This window comes from Cygnus atratus, chromosome 10 (assembly GCF_013377495.2).
Source record: "Cygnus atratus isolate AKBS03 ecotype Queensland, Australia chromosome 10, CAtr_DNAZoo_HiC_assembly, whole genome shotgun sequence".
NCBI classification, from domain to species: Eukaryota; Metazoa; Chordata; class Aves; order Anseriformes; family Anatidae; genus Cygnus; species Cygnus atratus.
Genome location: NC_066371.1, coordinates 8,118,687 through 8,137,828, shown reverse-complemented (window position 1 = coordinate 8,137,828; position 19,142 = coordinate 8,118,687). Strand labels below are relative to the sequence as shown.

General features: G+C 41.2%; 1 protein-coding gene across 1 annotated transcript in view; it reads left to right on the top strand.

Annotated features, from left to right (window-relative positions):
- PTPRG (protein tyrosine phosphatase receptor type G) overlaps positions 1–19,142 on the top strand; it is a 403,467-nt gene that overhangs the window by 258,228 nt on the left and 126,097 nt on the right. Inside the window, exon 5 of the mRNA XM_035547040.2 lies at positions 4,168–4,263. Coding sequence (XP_035402933.1) covers positions 4,168–4,263 — 96 coding nt within the window. The remainder of the gene's footprint in view (positions 1–4,167; positions 4,264–19,142) is intronic.

Sequence of the window (19,142 nt, the reverse complement as noted above, 5' to 3'; positions counted from 1 at the left end):
CTGTATTGGATGTAAACTTTCTGTCTTTTTAATGGGGTAATAAGAGCAACAAGATGTCATGCACGGGAATGGTGATTTCTGTCTGGAGGCCTGTCCTGCCAAGCAGAGAAGGAGCATCTGAGCAGAGAGCCAGGGCCTTTCTTTCTTTTCTTGTTTTGTGGATAGGTCGTCGGGAGAAGTCATTCATTCGGAGCATGCTCGGTTTTTGCAAGCCAGTGGTGGCTGATAGAGGGCGTTTAGCTATTCAGAAGCAACTGCGCTTCAGAAATCAGAGCTGCTCTCTGGTGGGCAACATTCCTCAGTAACACACGTGCATTTTGGACAGCCTGTCCTTACGAGATCGGGGTGGTGGCAGTCCAGTTTCTCATCCAAATCTCTTAACCACAGAGCAGGGCCTGACTTTTAGCCAGGTAGTTACCTGGGGAACAGCAGATTTCTGTAGAGTTTGGAAGAAGGGGGCTGAAGAGAGGTGTTTCTGCAGAGAGTGGGTTGACCCAAGCAGGAGAGGATTGCCTGCCCCATGGCACGGTGCAGGGGTGGAGGTAGTTGACAGGGGCATGGTGGCAAAGATGCTTCAGGCTGGGAAGCTATTCAGGAGTTGGATGTATGGGGTATATACATCTGTGAAAGAGTTATCACCCTGCACAAAAGCCTGCAGTGCTTGGAAACAGTAACAGCTGAGCGTCTTTCTGGACAGAGGAGAGTAGAAAACAAGACATGGTTTTATAGGGTGACTGCAATTATTTGCTGGGTTATGGCAGAGTGAGGGTTTTCTCTCTAATCCTCTGTTTTAAGGCACTTGTGACGTTCTGAAGATTTTCCCCTTCAGTGAGATTTTTTCAGGCTTAATCTTTGCTGTACAGCAAATCTCTCTCAAGTTTGAGTGAAAACAATTCTACTCTTCTAAAGTGTGAAGAGTGTCAAAGCATAACATTTTTCCATTAAAAGCACACTCTTGCCCTCTCCTTCCTTGCCTGGGTGAAGCTCTGGAGCTGCAGTCGTTGGTAAAATTTCAGGATTGCAAGAGTCATCCTGCAACAAAAGAGCCTTTGTGTCTCTGGTGAAGGTTTGTTTCAGGTTAGCCTTATCACAATGCTGAAAATTTCAGGTTGCTTGGACACTACATTTTTTCTTCTAATAGATCTTTACAAGGTACATGCAAGCACACCACTGTGTTGCACAGCTGAGATTAAGAATGTCCATGTAAGCCTTTCCTGGCCTCGTTAGGTGTAGCAGGGTGGATGTGAAAGACTTATAAATCTAATATATTTTGCCATAGAGAACAGGGCTCTTTGCCCTCTGGGACCCATGCCACTGGGAAGGCTATTTGGAGCACCAGCAGCAGAGATGTGGGGAACAGAACGTTCTCATTGCAGACAGTTAGTGTCACGCTATAGAAACTACAAAGGGTTTTTCAGGCTTTCCCGTGGCTAAGAGATTCAGAGCCTTTAAAATATATGTATATATATATCTAATTTTGGAAAATAGAAGCTATTGTAAAATCACACGCAGAAATGTACAAAACAATGGTTTATGGTGCTGAAGTCAGGCAGTGACAGAATTTGGGTTGGATATGCAAGCTTGGATGGTCCTCCATTGTGCATTTCACAAATAACATATCATAATAAGCTCCAAATTTTCTTTAGCTTGAATGCCCCTTTGTTGCATTCTATACTGCTGCTTTTTATGTACCAAGCAGAGACAGTAGAAGTAATTTATATGCGAAGTGCACCATGCATTGTATATACTAATTATATAATAAGGAGTAATAATGAAAATTCTGCGGCATGTTTAGGCCACTTAAGTATGCAGTGAAATTAATTTTATGGCTAACTGTCTTATTCCTGATTTGTACTTAAAGAACATTATGCCATCCATAGAAAATGCTAACCAAAATGTCAACCTATAAATGCATGCAAGATGATACGTATTATGTAGAAAAGAACAAAAATACGCTTACGTTTTATTGTAAATTGTGGGAAAACAGATGAGACAGTATTATGGTAGAAAACAATATGTGATCACATAATTAGAAAATTGTCATACTAGTAATGCTCGATGGTGTCCAGGTGTGGTTTCACGAGCAGCCTGAATCAGGCAGCTTTGAGGATGTAACTTTACCATCTTCTTAACATTGTTTTTGCAGTGTATGCGTGTGTAAATTATATAATAGCAATTCCTGGGAGATTCCACTCCTAAACTGTTCCTTCCAGCTGTATGAACACATAAGGAAGCTACTGTATGACAGATGATGATAATTTTTCATACAAGACAGTTCCCCTTGACTTGATGGATGCAGAGAGAGGAACCACGCTCTCTGGAAAAACACCAGGGAGCGGTGGGAAAATGTTTCAATGTGTATGGTAATCAAGGCAGAGTATGGTTCTTGATTAGTCTCTGAAATTGCACTGCTGAGACGAGGGATCTGAATTAAGCGCTTTTTTACCAAAGCCCTTTGCACTGCTATCCAAAAGTGTATTGTAAAAATTAATTTCCTTAAAATGCCGTGAGCAAAATTGATCCAAAATGATTTTGGCATATGCTGAACTCACTCAGTGATACCTTTCTTCATAAACTCCTGTGAGGACTATATATTGAAGTATTTTATATAAGGTATACCTAATTTTAGACTTTATTTTAAAGGGGAGTAAAATGCAATTTGCAAGTGTTTTGTGAGCTTTTGTCTGTGCTGGCTAAATTGACGTTTAAGCAATTCCACCTGAAACAAACTGTTTCTAATTTCTACATCAATGAATGACTGTACCTCAGCCTACATTTGTTCAAAGCACGCGTTAGAACCTGGAGGCACCACCAACTTTGTGAGATATTGCCAGCATCTCTGTGTGTGCTGCAAATACGCTGGGAATAGGAAGGCCAAAAGAGGGGGGAGAAAATTGCTTTCCAATTTTGTGAAGCTAGAGTGAATGCCAGACTTTTTTTTGTGTGTGTGTGAGAGCTATTTGGAATGTAGTCTTATTTTATCCTACTGCTGAAAAAGTACCTCCACTTCTGAAGAGCCTGATCTTCATTTTGGCCATTTCTCCATACGATGATGTTTTATTAGATATATAGGTACTTTGCCAGTGTTGTACATTACAGCCAATATATAGGGCCAGGAGCCTGGGATTCAGTAAAAATTAGTAGGAGCATATTTGAGAGAGATGCAAGGGTATTATCTCATCTTCCCATACACAACATTTCAGAATGTGGGAAAAATACTTGTTTCTTTGGGAATGGAGAGATTGAACTAATCTGAGAAGAAGCGGTGTGTTGGGATGGGTAACAGAAGTGGGAGCTCAACTCCTGTGGTAAATGGATCAAGAACCATAAAGGAAAATATGAGCAGCAGTGCACATGGCCTCTTTAAGTTGCACTATTCATGGCATGTCTGTAGTAAAGTGGAATTGCTCAGCAGCAGAGGGTACGAAGGAAGCTATTTCTTGGTCCTTCTATATTTATGTACCTAGCACATCTGCTGTTTTGGGGTGATCATTGTTCTCATCTATGTGTAACACGGGTGTTTCACTTTGTGTTTGCTTAATAATTAATATTTATTATTTGTCCTAAAATGACATCAAAACATCCATATTTTTTCTCACTTATACTTTTCACCGAGCGCTAAAGCTTTGGAAATAAAAGTCATGAAATTTAACTGAAGTCAGGAAGAAGTCTGACCCTAACTGATAGTCCTGAATATCAGAGGCTCATGAAAATGCATTGCTACAGAAACACACTTTTATCTTACAAATTGCTTTAGGAGTAAAGGAATAACTCTAAACATTGAAATTGCTTTCAAAAATTCTCTATGTTTTTTGAGATAAATATGTCTAGTACATGTTGCAGAGCAGGAGATGAGCCTGCAATGAACAAAGAAATGAAGAGATCCTGGCAAAAAGCACAAAGTTTACCATCTAAACAGACTGGTCATACTGTTTATCCTTCGGTTTGCTATTAAAATGCATTGCGTTGACTCTGTTCCCTGGTTACTGTCCCAGTAGGACAGTCATGCTATTAATCAAGATCCTAGTTAAACAATATTGTTCAGCAGAATTCCTTTATCTTAGGTTCATAACACTGGATTTGAATACAGTGTGTACGCACTACCTCATTTGAAAGCTCTGTGAATCAACGCTTATGTGATTGTGTTGTTGTTTTTAATTTTTACAGATGCAGATTTACTTCTACAATCCTGATGACTTTGACAGTTTTGGAACAGCAGTTCTAGAAAACAGGGTAGTAGGAGCCATGGCCGTGTTTTTTCAAGTAAGTTTAAACAAGGTCTACATACATAAACCAAAGCTTTCACCAAGTACTAATTATTTCATTGAATTGTTTCAAGCTTAATGGATGCATCTGTTTTCTTGTTCCCACCTGTCTAAGTGAATAATATTTCATATTGTCTATGTGTGATTTAAAATGTAAATAAGTATATTTAGAAATGTAATGAAAAATTTTGCCTCAATTGTTTTGATTTGATAGCTGCTTTACAGATGTGGATTGGAGAAAACATTTATCATGGAACTTCACCGCTGAAGTACGTTGCTTGGGTCCCTGGAATACTAACAGGGAAGTGAACTGCTTCTGCTTAGAGAAAACTTAAAATTCAAACATAGCTTGGGAGAAAATTAATCAATAAGTTTCATCAATCTTATCTGTAGCAGCTTCTTCTAAATTGTCATAGTAACAAGTTCTTGAGCATACCAGGTTTCCAAATGAGTGAATTTATGCATTCACTTTTTAAAAATGCTTCCTCAAGAGTGCGAACGCTCAGCTAGCTCATTTGTTGGTTCAGCACGCTCGAGGACTGCAGCACGGGTTAGAGACTGCTGTTCGTGACGGCTGGCAGGTCAAGTCACGTGGCAGTGGTGTTCAGCAGCGTGGGCTTTTTGTCATGTTTTATCAGAAATGGAGTTTTTCCTTACTGACTCGAGGGTGAACAGAATGGAGTGAGAGCAGCTCCATCCCACCAAGCTGTCAGAAACTGTGAGAGGTAGCTAATGAAGATTTTGAAGTAACTCAAGGTGTTGCTTTTTCAAAAGAGGGGAGGGAAGAACAAGGAAAAACGCTGGTCCTCTGTGAGGTTTAGCAAGAGATTTTACTGTGGAAGAAAATGATCTGACTGTTATCTTTGTGAAGGCAGATAAAAAAGAATATACAAATACCCATATGTAAATACCTCCCTCTTTTCCTTATGATGTTAGAGTGACAAGCCTGACTCTCCTGCTTAAATTAAATAAGGTTGTCTTTTTCTATGTCGCTGATTTTGATCAAATGCTTTGATAAGGAGAAAAGGACAGATCCTTGTATTGCATAAATTGCTGTAACTCTGCTGACATCAGGCTAGTGGAAGTAGGCATGTTAAATTCATCATTGCTGAATTCTGTGCACTTCAGTGGCGTTTCGTGTTAGAGTAGAGTTGGTGGAGCTGCGATAATTTGCAGTGGCATAGCAGGATGTTTCCCCAGACTTTCTAATCTTGCTGTGCTGTGGGAAGGATTGGGCAATTGAATTTGGCCTTACGTGACAGAAGTTTAGAAGTAGAACAACCAGAGTCACCGTTAGGTGATTTATGCCATGATGGAAAGCTGCACGTTGTATGTGCGCAGTGTCAGAAGGAGCATGTGTTATGTCATGGTGCGCAATGCACGTTGTGGGATAGCGTGACTGGAATTTAACTGCCCAAATTTAATTGCAATTTGTTGCCCGAATAAGCTTCACATAAGCTATGTGAAGCACTGCCCCATGTCGCACCATTTCCTAGTCTGTATGTAACATGCCAAAAAAAACAGGTTTTAGAGGATCTTAAAATTGTAGTGGGAATGTTATATATTCCCCACGTGCAAATCCAGGTGCTGTGCTTACTATGAGTCCCACTTTGCACAATTCCGAGGGAGCCATTAAACTCACTAAAAATAACCTAAAATAGTCAGTAATGCTGTAAAAAAAACATCTTCGATTGTAAGAGACCTCAAACTCTTTAAGACGACAACCGAGTGTTGTGGTCTCCTGAAGGACACAGAAATCTATACTTTTCATCATTTCTAGCCCTGCAGGCCACAGGACATTAGGCTGTAAAGTCCAGAGGATGGCGCAGCTGGGCTCCTCTGCTCCAGGAGCCATGAAATCTGAAGGCATTACTTGATAGAGTCACTGATCTCTTCCAGAGTGATGGGGGTAAGGTAATCCTTGGCAAAGTGACCCAGCGACAACCTGTTTTGGGGCTGAAAGGAAATGGTTTTCTCTTTTTTTTTCTTTTTCCCCCTTGTCTTTGGGTTGAAATGATAAATCACCGATGTGCCAGTAAACTTCTGAGTGTATCAGGTCTTCCTTTTGGGTAGCTCTGCTCTGAGACAGAAAGCTGCCAGGGAAGATTTGTAGAGCCCGAAGTCCCCATCCTGGAGGGGCATGCGCTGAATTCTGGCCCATGTGAGCAAATGCTAAGGAAGTCGGTGTGATCACTGCTATTTTGGCCATCAGGAGGGCTTTCCTGTTTGTCCCATGGAGGTACAGCTTCTGTACTGAGGATTAGTAACTGATGGTGATAATCCTTTGCAGATCCATACCGTGTTTGTAGGAGGTGCTGCTGTAGTTCCCTCTCCTGTGTATCGTGTGATGGAGTTGGTGACCCACGGCTTGGAAAACATTTACATAAAATTTCGTTCAGAAATACCTGGTGTGCCTTTAGCCTAGCTCCCCGGGGCACCACGTGGATAGGCTACTGTTTCATGCAACTAATTTTAAAATTAACTCTTAGTAACTGTTAAATTAGATGACCCTACGATGTCCATGTCCACATTTTGATTGGCAGCTTTAACTATTCAAATACTAATTTCATAGCCTGCTTAGTCTGCTGTTTTCTGAGCTCTAGTCCCATCTCGAACAGTTATTTACAACCAACGATAAAAAATTGCCGTGATGCAGGGCCTACTGTTTGTTTACAAACACATGAGAAGACTGAATTATGCATGCTTTTCTATGTAAATATTTTAAGGTAAAAATTAATGGCTAGGTTTGCCATTAAGTCAAGACTTGGATTTTTGCTAATGTGTTAATGCTGTGTTGGAATGAATGTGTGCTGTGCTGACTGAATTTATGGTCTGGCAGGTGTGTTTTGTTTGACTGAAGTTCACAAATGTTCCCTTGAAAATCAGGTTCTCCAGTGAGCGAACATTATACTGAACTGTATAATTATTGGTGAAACATTAAGTAATTAAGAACCCTCTTTCCTCGTTTTTAAATAATTTAACTTACACTATATAAGAATTTTACTTACTGAATCCATTCTTTCAAGGGCAATTTCCAGGTAAAGTACGTTGGTTCTGAACTTGGATAATTGAAGCTCTTGGAACTTTATTGTAATTGCTGCTAATTACATCTCTGCTTTTCTCATTGCTTTCATTGTAAGCTCTGTTGATAAATTCTCTTTTTGTTTGCATGCTGCAGGTCAGTTGACCTGACAAATGAAGAAAATTACTAGTTGAAATCAGGAAACAATTCTTGCATATACAAGCTGCTCTAAGTGCTCATCTCCGTAGTTCATTGTGGGTAGATGCTCAGAGGGTGTCACATGGAATAGCTGCAGGGACTCTACAGCAGCTATTCTCAGTTTGCAAATACGATGATCTGGTCTGAGATCTCTACCTGGGCTGTGAAAGCTGTGTTTTACCTTGGCATGCAAGTAGTAAAGCGATCAGGTATGCTGAGGAAAAGGGTCCCTGTTCCGTGTGACAAAGGAGCAAGGTGACTTAGTGACCTTTCATCTCTCTTGGTCAAATTATTTTAAAAGCTATTCAGGTGGAACGAGCTGAAATGGGTAAAAGGCAGCTGCACATGCTGGTGCCAGAAGGTAGAATGGTCATTAAAGCCCAGAAACAGGCTTCACTGCAGGCAGGGGAATCGGTGGGAGAAAGGGCTGTTTTCTTCAAGTGGGAATTTCTGTGGAAAATGCTTCATGTATTTCAAGAGGAAGTGGGAATCCCAGCACATAATAGCAGTGTGAGCCAAAAAGCTCTTGTGTGTGTTTTGTTGCTGTTATTGAAAAAAACTTGCTTTTTTTTTTTTTTTGTTGGTTGGGTTTTGACCATACCTGTCAGTATTGGGGTTACTTGGTGTATCTCAAAGTGAAACTAGTGCTAGCGGGAGGTTTACAACTTCTCATGTCCATTTCTTCCAGCCAGCAGCATCCTCGTAGTCTTTAGTAAAAGCTTCTGGGTTTGCAGACACGATGACAGCACAGGGACAGGATCCGTGTTGTCTACGGCGCGTGCTGAGCCCCCCTCATCTGCTGAGATGTGTTTTAGGTCCCAGTCCAGCAGGACACTTAAGTCTTGATTTAAAAGGTCCTAAACTTGAATAGTTTGTGTACGTGCTTAATTTCAGCCCTTGTAAGGTTCAGCTTGTATTTAATGATATTCTGGCTCTAGGCCTCAGTTAATTGTCAGGCTGAGCCAGTTTTGAAGCAAGCCAGGAGTAGAAGGGAAGGCCCAGATCTCTCACTGGCTCCTGAATCATCCATTCGTATACATCCGTGTAATGCATATTTACAAGTCATATTTAAAATGAATAGCTATTTGGATTAAATGCATTCAGACATATTGCACAGCTATGTTTTAACCATCTAACAATATAATTCATTGCACACTTCACTACTTGCTTTATTAAAGCCAAACTTAAATATGTTCAAGACAAACATATTGCTTTTGCATTTGAAATATTCATCTTTTGGGCCTGCGGTAGATTCATTACAGGAGAGAATACTTCATTCTTTGATTACTGCTATGAAAAGACACAATACTGATTCCCTAAGCGCTCATCAAATACTCGATAGCTCAGAAATTCAGGAGGAGGTGATGGAATTCTTGTTCCTACAGGGAGGGCCTATAAATCTATTTTAGTATTTGAAAAAAAAAACCATCAGTGATTAGTTACTGGAGCTCAGGTACTCGAACAAATCATCTCTAAAGAAGTTAAAATAAAAATGAATTTTAAAATAACTTTTAGCAATGCTTTCATCATTAAAATTGTCTTCATAATTGTAAGTGATGTTGGTACCTCGATTACTCGTGAGCTTTAGCATTATGGGGCTAGATTTTTAAAGATAATTAGCTACTTGGGAGCAAATATGCAACTAATGGGATGTTCAAAGTACATGTTAAAAATCAAGAGTTTGCTGGTCTTTTTCTGGGCTGCCATTTCACATCAGTGAAAGTAATCATGGCTTTGCTTTTGTAAGATTTTTGGTGGTAGTACTTGGTGTGCTTTGTAAAGGTGATCAATAACTCACTTTTCACAGGGGCCTAAATGAGCTAAACATAATAAATCAGTGGAACACCACTGAAGTTATTGAATATTTGGCACAAATATGCCCTTTTTAATGCATGCTTCTCAAACAATACAATTCAGTTTTTAACTTCCCTAGAAACCCATTCTTCCCTGTCATTAACTGTTCCATGTGTTTCCTATCATAACCGAATAAATTCAGTGAATAACTGCTTTAAATACAGTTCCTATTTAGATAACCATATCTGGTTATCCAGGTAGGAGACCAGGATCCCAGCTCCCTGCCTCAGTTTTTGGCAAATTCCCTAATTCAACCTCTCCCGTGCCAGGATGCTTTTAAGAAGACTGAGCAAAACTGGCTTGATAATAAAAACGAAGATGAAGGTGTACCCTTTTCCTGAAACATGATTATATCCACCTACATGAAGGATCATCAGTGCTACAGTGTTTAGGCAATATCTTAAAGGTGATTTGCAGTAGCTCAGATAACACGGAGGATCATTAACATGCAGGGCATCATCCAGAGTTATTGAGAGTCTTTTCATTTATTTTAATAGACTTCAGATACATGTAAGGGCCTTAAAATTAAATTACAGTATTAATTCTTTTAATGGTTACATTAGAGCCCATGGTGTTTTATTAATAGTAGCTTATGAATAATAAAACAATTATTATTGATTAGCAGTATTATTTAGTAATTAGTGCAGTTTTTTTATCTTCATAGCATGAAAATGTGTGCAGCTAGAGCTACTTATTCAGTGCCTTTCAAAAGTATAATTTATATTTGTCAAAGTGAATGCATGTGTATTAGTAACCCTCCGTGCAATAGCAGACAAGCAAAACAATTTGAAATGTTTTCGTGCTCACTGAAGCACATTTTCCTAGTATTTTTAACTCATTGCAGCTATTTTAAAACTTCTAGTCATTACTAATAAAAGCAGTAGTAGGGCCTTTAAATAGCAGTACAAGGTAGCTACCTCAAGCTGTAAGGGATGAGCAAATCAGAGCAGGTAGATTGCATTTGTACAGCTGTGAGAACACATTTTTCTGAGAAACACCTTGTCCAACACAAGTAATGATGTACAGTGATATGAAGCATCTCTGGAGTAGAGAAGATTCACGTAACTTTCCAGTAAATAGATGGAAATAAACTTATTAAAGGACAAAAGTGATTTTGTGTCATGGAGAATTTAAATACAAAATTATGAGAACTTCTTAAAACCTGCTGGATTTGGGTTGAATTCAGTATGTGAACGGCACTGAACAGCCTCCAAAGCTGGTCTTCGTTAGCCAAACCATGCAAGTTTGGGTGCCTAACAATCAGTGGTCGTCCTAATCAAAAACCTTGCACTGAAACCCTTTGGATTGGAAGCTGGATTTGGGCAGAAGACAAAAAAAAATCATGGAAAGTGTTTCTGGAAAGTTTTACCTTTTAATTTAAGAAAACAAAAAGAATTTCTTAAACTGTTCAGATTTTTATTTCAGATTTTTATTTCATTTAGACTTCTCTTGAAAGTTTCTCAGAAATTTGAATATTTTTGAATATTTTATGTAAAGGAAGAAAGTAACGGGAGAACAGATGGGGAATAGCTCTGTGAGTAAAAAAAAAAAAAAAAAAAATAAGTATATACCCGGTTTCAGTTTTGGTGCTTACTGACTTTAAAGTGCTTAACAATGAGGCTTTATCCTTACTCTGAATCAAACCTTTGTACAGTTCTGTTATGCTTCACGTGTTTTTTAAGAGTAAAATTGCTGTTAAGGTAAGGGAGCAGCAGGCTGCGGGGATGAGCTCAGGGACTCTGCCGAGCAAAAACTCAGAGCGCCGGTGGGAGCACGGTGAGCCAGGCAGGGGTCAGGGCTGTGAGCCCGGTGCTGTTCATCGCTCACGTGCTGCTGGGCTCAAGGAACGAGGACTTCGTTAGGGAGCTGAATTGCACAGGAGAAATGCTGGTGCTTTCACCTGTTGTTTTTTTTGTGTGTGTTGTTCCAGCATTCAGTGATCTGCAGTACTCCCAATTTTCCATCAGTGGACAACAGCACTGAAAAATGCCTCTGCTTCCTGGGGTCACCGTGCGGAGCCTGGGTTCCTGGTAATCCCCCAGCTCAAACCCCATACAAACACGAGCAAAGTTTCTCTTGGTTTTGCAGAGTACTGTGTAGCCGGGCTTGCTCATTCACATGGCTCTGCATTTGCCGCGGCTTACTCATGAGAAGGAGCCCATGTGGCTAAGTCGAAGGCTGCTAAGAGCAGAGGTGTTCACACAGCAGCCCGAACATCCGAGCAAGCGTGCTTGGAGGAATGAAGTACAAGTGCGTGAGCGAAAGGGGGGCTGGATTTGGAGGCAGACAGACTGACAGGGCGGCTGAAACAGATCGTTCTTGGAAGCAAACACATCGTTCTGCTTCTGCTTGCCTGTGTTCTGCCAAGAGGCATTTGCAGTCTCTAGATCATGATGGCTGCAACCTGCTGTGTTGAAACTTTTCTATCCACAGGCTGACTGTGCAGCATAGAAAGATAATCTACCTTATGTGCACTTATCTTCTTCAGCGCCCAAGCAATCGTCTTCCTTTCCCTTCTTCTCTTCAGCTTTATGAACTCATTCATGGTATTTTCCAATAAGGCAGAAGAGCAGGAAGCCGGATTTTATGTCAGATGACCTCCAAAATGCAATACTTTCAATTAAAGCCTTTTTGTTAGGTTGAGTTTTAAAGGATATGGTCTGTACAGAGCACGGTGTCATGCAGCCCTTTTTGCAGTGCAGAGTGAAATACCAGAGGGCGCAGAGTCTTTGACTTCTATATTGTTTTTAATTTCAGATATTTCTAGAGAAATGCAACTTCTCAAGCGTCTGCAGAAGCCTCTAACTAAAGATAAAAATTAGATATATTTTTCTCCCATAAGTGCACTGTAAAAGCCTCCTTAACTGCCGAGGCTTTTAACTTGTGTTGATGCTTCCCTGGTTTTGAAGCAGCAGTGGGGAGGGTGGCTGGCAGTGGCGATGCCTTATTCAGTGACTTTTGCTTTTTGTGATGAAACACACTCCATTGGTATCTCTTCTTCCCCCCCCCCCCCCTTTTTTTTTTATGGAAACATGACAATTGCTGATGTTAGGAAGTAACTGTAAACTTTTTGCTGTTGAGAGGACTTGAACTCCAAAGTTGTGCAAATTTACAGATATGAAAAAACCCTTTCTGTATGCTTTATGGGGTCTCTTTAAGTGTCTTGAACGATCTGTTGTAACTGTTAATGTGAGCTGGTCGTGTGCATTGTATGGGGAATAGATCTCTTCGCTCTTCCAGTTTAACGTTCGTTTGAATGTCAGGATCATTATCTTTCGGTTTACAGCATTGTAAACGCTTTTGATGTGCAGCTTTTTTGCTTCTCAATGGTTATTAATTGATTAATGTGTTACGATTAATCCCAAGTGGGATGCTGTTATTAACTTGCTTCATTAAATTACATATCAATTTGTTAGCCTTAATTCTCATAATTGTCCTCTTATAGTTTACATTTTTTGTTTGAATAACTTGCCCTAAGAACTTGAGCAGCACGCATCTACGTATTCTTTTGCTTCCTTTTCCTTCCCCTCACCCTTCATGTTCAAAAGTAGAGTCAGTTTAGGAATATTTAGTGTGTAATGTCAGCATCTTAAACACAATAATTTACTTCTCTGTGATTTAAAAATATACTGCCTTAAGAAAATAAATCATTTTGTAGTCATGCAGTAAAAAATCTTTAAATTGATAGAAAAATATCTTGTGGAGTTTTCATTACCAGACTCCTGAAAATGACACTTCGATGTCTAATATGTAAAAATTACAGTCGTCAGTCTATAATCTCACCCCCTCTGCGGTTCAGGAAGATTGATACTCAGGAAGTCTGCTGATTATAACCATTAGACTAAAAAACAAATTAGTTCCCTAACTACAGCAATGCTTTTTGCTTTTTACTCTCTGGTGTGCTTTGTTGATGTGTCACTTTGTCATTTCACCAAACAGACCTGGAGCTGGATGCCGTGAGAGCTGGGCCAAAGTAGAAGGCCCCCAGGCTTCGTGCGGGCTCCCATCACTCGCCTCTTGTCTGCTTTAGGGACACCAGCCCTGTGTAGAGCCTGTCTTTGTGTCTTTGAGCATGGAGAAGTCATTGAACTTGGCTTGTTTTCTTTGCTGCAAGTACCTGTTCTCATCGCTGCGATAGCCACGATTGCTTCATCCCCCACCCTTCTTACTTGTTTCGAGTCTGGTGCATTTTGACTTGACCTTTTTTGTTTAAGAGAAGGAGAGAGAGGCTGGAATAAAGTGCTATTTTTTGCTATCCAAGTCTTCGGAGAGTTTTGCTAGAATTGGTCTTGGTTACAGAATCAAAGGAGACGTAAAGCTGTATGCTCATCTCCTTCCCTTTCTCCTCTCTCCCAGACACCGCAGCTGCCTCTGAATGACTCCGTTTTCTCCCTGTTGTTAAACGTTCAGCCTGGATACCAGGAAGATCATTTTTTTATGTCTCCCTGCCTACCTTTTTTTAAATTTAATTTGATTTATTTTTCTGCAAAGACTGTCCTCAGTAGCCGTCCAGGACTGATATCCCATTTGTCTCTCGGAGGACTAATCAAGTGTATGCGGTTTTACATTCACGGGACATAGGCGGAGATCTGACATTTCCATCAGGAAACTCCAGCTCTCAGGTCCACGTGAGGCACAATCCTACTTAGAAGCTGCACGGGATTTGTCTAGCCCTTAGAAAAATGGCACTGGTTTTCATCCTCTGTATCTGCAGGTGTCTCTGGTTACCAGTTAGCGTTATGGCACATTTTAAGTATAGGTGAGTGCAGGATCCATTCATAAATGATTGCCTAGTTTCACTTTGTACCATAAAAGAGAGATTGGTTGTAAAGTCTGAATATATAAAATAGATGGGTAAAATTGGGACTTCCTTTGCCTTTAGATCTTCTGGCTCAGAAGGAAAAGTTATTCTTATTAAATTTAAGCTGTTCTGCCTGAAGAATTATTGCTGTAGTTCTCAGATATAACAGTGCCAAGTTTCTCCTAGTATTGGCAATAATAAACAATGCAAGCTTCAGACAGAATTTCCTGGGTAGCATACCAAATGTTCTAGAAAACCTGCTCGGACAGCAGCTAATACATTTTTAATACAAATAAAACATAATTCTTTAGTCTTGTTTCAGTGTGATCCCTAAGGTGGAAAAAGTATACTGACTATGCATAATTTATATATTTGTTTGAAGTGTTTACCCAGATACTCCATTCACAAAGTCTCTTTTTCTTAATAGGTTGCTGCAAGATGTAAGAGTCACTTAGGGCTCGCGTTGTGCAAATAAATGGGACATGTCGTTTTTGTACAATCAGCAAGGGGGTTACCTCCTCATCTCAATTCTGCTTTCGCCTGTGCTGCCAGCAAGAGCAGTGGGCCCACCCCGTCAGCCCTTAGCCAAGTCACAGAGCAGGTCCAACTGCAAAGTCAGTGTGTTTTTCCCAGGCTGTGTGCGCTGTGAAAGCACGGAAGCGTGCAAGGGAGGGAAAAGGGGGAGGCTGGGAGCAGCAGGTGCTGCCCACCCCTCTCAGGGGCAGCGTCAGGTTGGTGTGTCCATGTAAGTACCACCCCGGTTATTACCGATGACACATGTGGCTTCCTCTATAATTCCTATACATTGCACATAATGCAGATCAAACATGCAGGAAAATATCCCTCAATAATGTAATATAATCTCTTCTAAATGCCTGCAAATCCAGTGTTCCGGGTTACTGCCGGAGGGTCGAACTGTTGCTGGTTTTTATCATCTGTAGTGTCTGTGCTGCAGGACAACTGCGGGAGAGACGAGTATCGAGGGTTTTCTGAGCCGGTGGTTTTCTTTCCAGGGGTCAAAGAAAGGCAATGAAAGTAAATCAGAGGCTGGACTGGTCCCTTTTTTTTTTATGTCTTTTTACAGAGGTAGACATTTATATGTATGGCTGATGGCTTAACTGATAATGCTGATGGCATATCACCCCCCAAAATAATTCTGCAGCCGAGATGGCAGCTTGCCCAGAGCAATCCGTGTATCTGATGTTTTACCTCCTGTGAATCTAAATCAGAAATCCTCTAGTTCATAGGGTGGAGATGAGGGGGTGTAAACCTGGGAATCCTTTTACAGTATAATTTTAGTAGCTTTCAGATGTCTTCTACATCTGAGGTTCACTGAAAAGCACGCTAATCCAGCTGAGGTAGTGAGTTTGAGAAGAGCTAAATGGTCCCAGTTTGAGTAATATTAAACCCTCCTTTGTTTTAAGTTCAGGTGTGCTTGCATCAGAGTTCTCTGAACAAAACGAGCAAAGTAGCTGGGATGAGTAGCTTTTATGAGCATTAAACTCTACTGGAGATAGATGAGAGTCAAGAATGCCAATCACAATCTTATTCTTTGCTCAAAATTGAAATGTGTGTTAAATAAAGACTGCTTAAATCTGTTTGCAGCACCTCTGAGCAGTAAGTTTTCAGAGGCTTGCAAGATGGAGCAGGATTTTTCCTGTGAGCTTACAGTGTTTGCCACTGCTTTGCAGCTCTGAGAGGACTGAGAAGCCAAACGCTGCCTGGCTGATACCATCAAAAAAGTATTTAGCTGCTGATTGTAACTGTACAATTTCTGTGAATCAAAAATGCATTGTAATGGAGTCATTATCGAGGGTAAAGAGACTCTCTGAAAGAAGGTATTGGCTTTTGCAACATGTATACTGTATCAAATGAAGCCTAACTGGAGATTTGGCAAACTGTTCTTTATGAGTAACGTAAAATGATGTACCACATTAGAAAGTAGCTTGGTTATTACAAAGCTCAGTCTTGCTTCTGAGAGAATGGATTTTTTCAGCGGAAAATTCATCTTTACTTGCTGCAAGAATATTGCTAAAACAGATTAACTTTGAATCTCAGTGTATTTTATAGTGCGTCTCATGTTATTTTAAGGCTGTAAATATATTAGCTGATCTGTAAGCTTTGCTTAAGTTACTGCTTTCTGGGTTTTAGGAGAAATAGGATCCCATTATGCAGGAATCAGGATGATTGAATTAAATCACCCCTTTTGATATATGATTTTCCCTCAGGATCATACCACCAGATCAATATCTAAAAACAGCTATGTGGGTAAGTGTTGATTAGAAAGCAAAGCACCATAACCCTAACCAGCTAAGCTCTGTGTATTTTATCAGTGATCTGTATGGTATTATCTACGTGCCTGTATAGTAGAAGCAGTCAAGAGAAAATTTTCTTACTTCTTCCCCCCTGCCTACCTTGCCACCTGGCAAACCTTCTTTATCATTTCTGGATCCTATAAAACACGTAATGTAATTTGAAATACTCTTGTGTGAAACATGATTAGACTGCATCAATCACTTTTCAAATATTTTTTTCTGCTTTTCATATTCTAAACTGCTAAAAGCACATGCTTTTATATCCTTCTGCGTTTCAGGGGAGGCATGAGCAGACAGCTAGTTCCCCATCTTGGGTAAAGCAGGATTGTTAGGAACTCTCCCCAAACACATACCGGTCAGATTAAACTTTCGGTTAGCGTGTCGGAATGCTCTCCTTTTGCCAGCTTGTTACCAGTGATACAGCTAAGCAAACTGTTGCCTTCTGCTACCCCAGATATCTACGGAGATTTATCATATTTCAGCTAATAAGCTTAGCTTCTCTAACAGCACATGGGCCACCCCACCTTATGGCTAGACTTGTCTCTTCTTCTAACTCGAGCAGAGAATTAAAGACCAGAGCAAAGCTGGCTTTTAAACCTAAGGCAGAGCTGCCTGGTGGTCTCCGTGTTGGGGATGAAGACATCCATCATTTTGGAGTCTGAACTCGCTTGTTACCTAGACCTGCTCCACGCTGCTCCTTGAGTAGATGTCGATACCTCTCTGTGGACAGATGGTGGGAGAAGGGGGTGACGGCTGGGAAGGTGGCACCGCCTCGGTGTGCGGCAGGGCCATATGGGCACTCAGGCTTAGGGAAACTTGGTCTGTGCCTGCGGCACAGCTGGCTGCTACCACACCTGTCTAATAGAGTTGCTGAAAGGCTGTATAAATTCATGCTGAGCTATGGAGATTATCTCTGTCAGCTGTTCTCGTGTCAGAAGCAATTTTTTTAATGTTGCATTTATGTCATAAGTGCCCAGCCTGTGTCTGCCTGTTAGGACGTACCCTCTTTCTTCCTCCATCACTGCTTGTGTTGCAGCTGAGGCATATAGCCAGGGTTTACTGCTAAAAATAGAAGATTTTTTCATGCCTTTCTTAGCATACCTTATATTAAAATGCTTGCTGCCCCCCCTATAAATCCAGGTGTAGAGAGAGTGCAAATGCAGGTGTGCCCTCCCATTGTGCTGGGATTAGAGGCCAGACCGCAGGGAACACGGGACGTTCCGGGACCAGGCTCTGGAAGCCCTCTCGTCCTCACAGGAGCCACTGGTGCAGTGCTCCTTGTGTGCGTGTTACAGCTGAGACGGAATTTAAACCGTGTTGGGTCCTCATGTGGTTTGGAGAGAGTTCTCTGTGCACTGACTTTTGTAAGCTTGCTCCATACCAGCTCAAGTGTTTGGCAGGGGAAAGTCTGACACGGGCTGTGGTGTTTGCAATAGGTGGTCATATGATGGTGGTGCCATCAAAGGACTGTGCATCCTGCCAGGCTTTGAGAAGAGAGATGAGAAGTTTTTCTAGAGGTGGATACTGAAACTGGGGTCAGAACCAAAGCAAAGCATGTGCCAGGAGCCCAGACGGCCCAGCAGACTGGTCACACCATTGGCGGTAGGATCATAAGCAGCGGGTGTGATCTGTGAACACCCAGGAATTAAAGCACAGGGGAGTGAACAGACGAGGTTATAAAGAAGGAAGCAAACTTCTGTAAATCATAGGTAGGTTCTCTGGCAGGCAGATTCAGAGAGTTTGTGAGAGGGGAGGAGATGGAAGACTCTTCCTGAGAGCATTCCCGTGTGCACCCACCTGCAGGAAGCTTCTCCAGTGCTCTGGGTCAGACCGGACTTGTAAAAAGAGCACCTTTCGTTCTAACCGTGTTTTAGTTTTGTTTTAAATCGTATTCAGTTGCATTTCATTTCTTCGCTCAATCGTTTTCCTGAGAATTTGAGATTCTGGCAATTTTGAAGTTACATCCTCTGTTGGAAGAGGGCTTCCTGACCAGAGCCAGAGCTTGAAACTCCCCTCCGTAGATGGGTCACGCTCGGCAGGAGCACCGGAAAGCTGTAAGAAGCCCGCGGAGCAAAGGCTTGAAGGGTAAAGCATCCTGAGGAGTTCTGTGGCTTTAAGACTATCACCTACTCACGATGATTGAATAGCATTCACTTTGCTACTGCTGAAATGTAGAACATCTTGAAACAAGCGTACATGTCATGTTAGTTTTTGGGATTCTTTGTATTTCAAGAGGAAGAAACTGCTGCCACAAACTCAATGTTTCCCAGGCTTTTAATGCACTTGTATTCTAAGTGCTTTTTTCTGCGCAATAATTTCCCCGTTTCCTCTAAACACAAGCCATGATACTTGTGGAAATGTTTTTGTAAGGAACTGAGTGAGTTGTTGGGTCATTCTAACCAAGTGAAAAACAAACAGCTTGACATATGATCCTCACTGTTGTGTGTAGTGTTCCACCGGGTGAAATAGGGTGGGTTTTTTTGAGCTGTGCTTTTGTTGCTGCAGGAGCTTGAGCAGCACAGAAGCGGCTGAGAAGAAAATTGTGGGCCACATCCTGCCATTCTTAATTCAGCGGCTTAAAGAAGGTTTAGATGAGGACTGCCTCATCTCACCTGCCTCTCGGAGTTCTGCTGCTGGGACAGCTCCGCTGCTGGTACCTGCCCTGGCCCAAGGATGTCCCTCTTGGT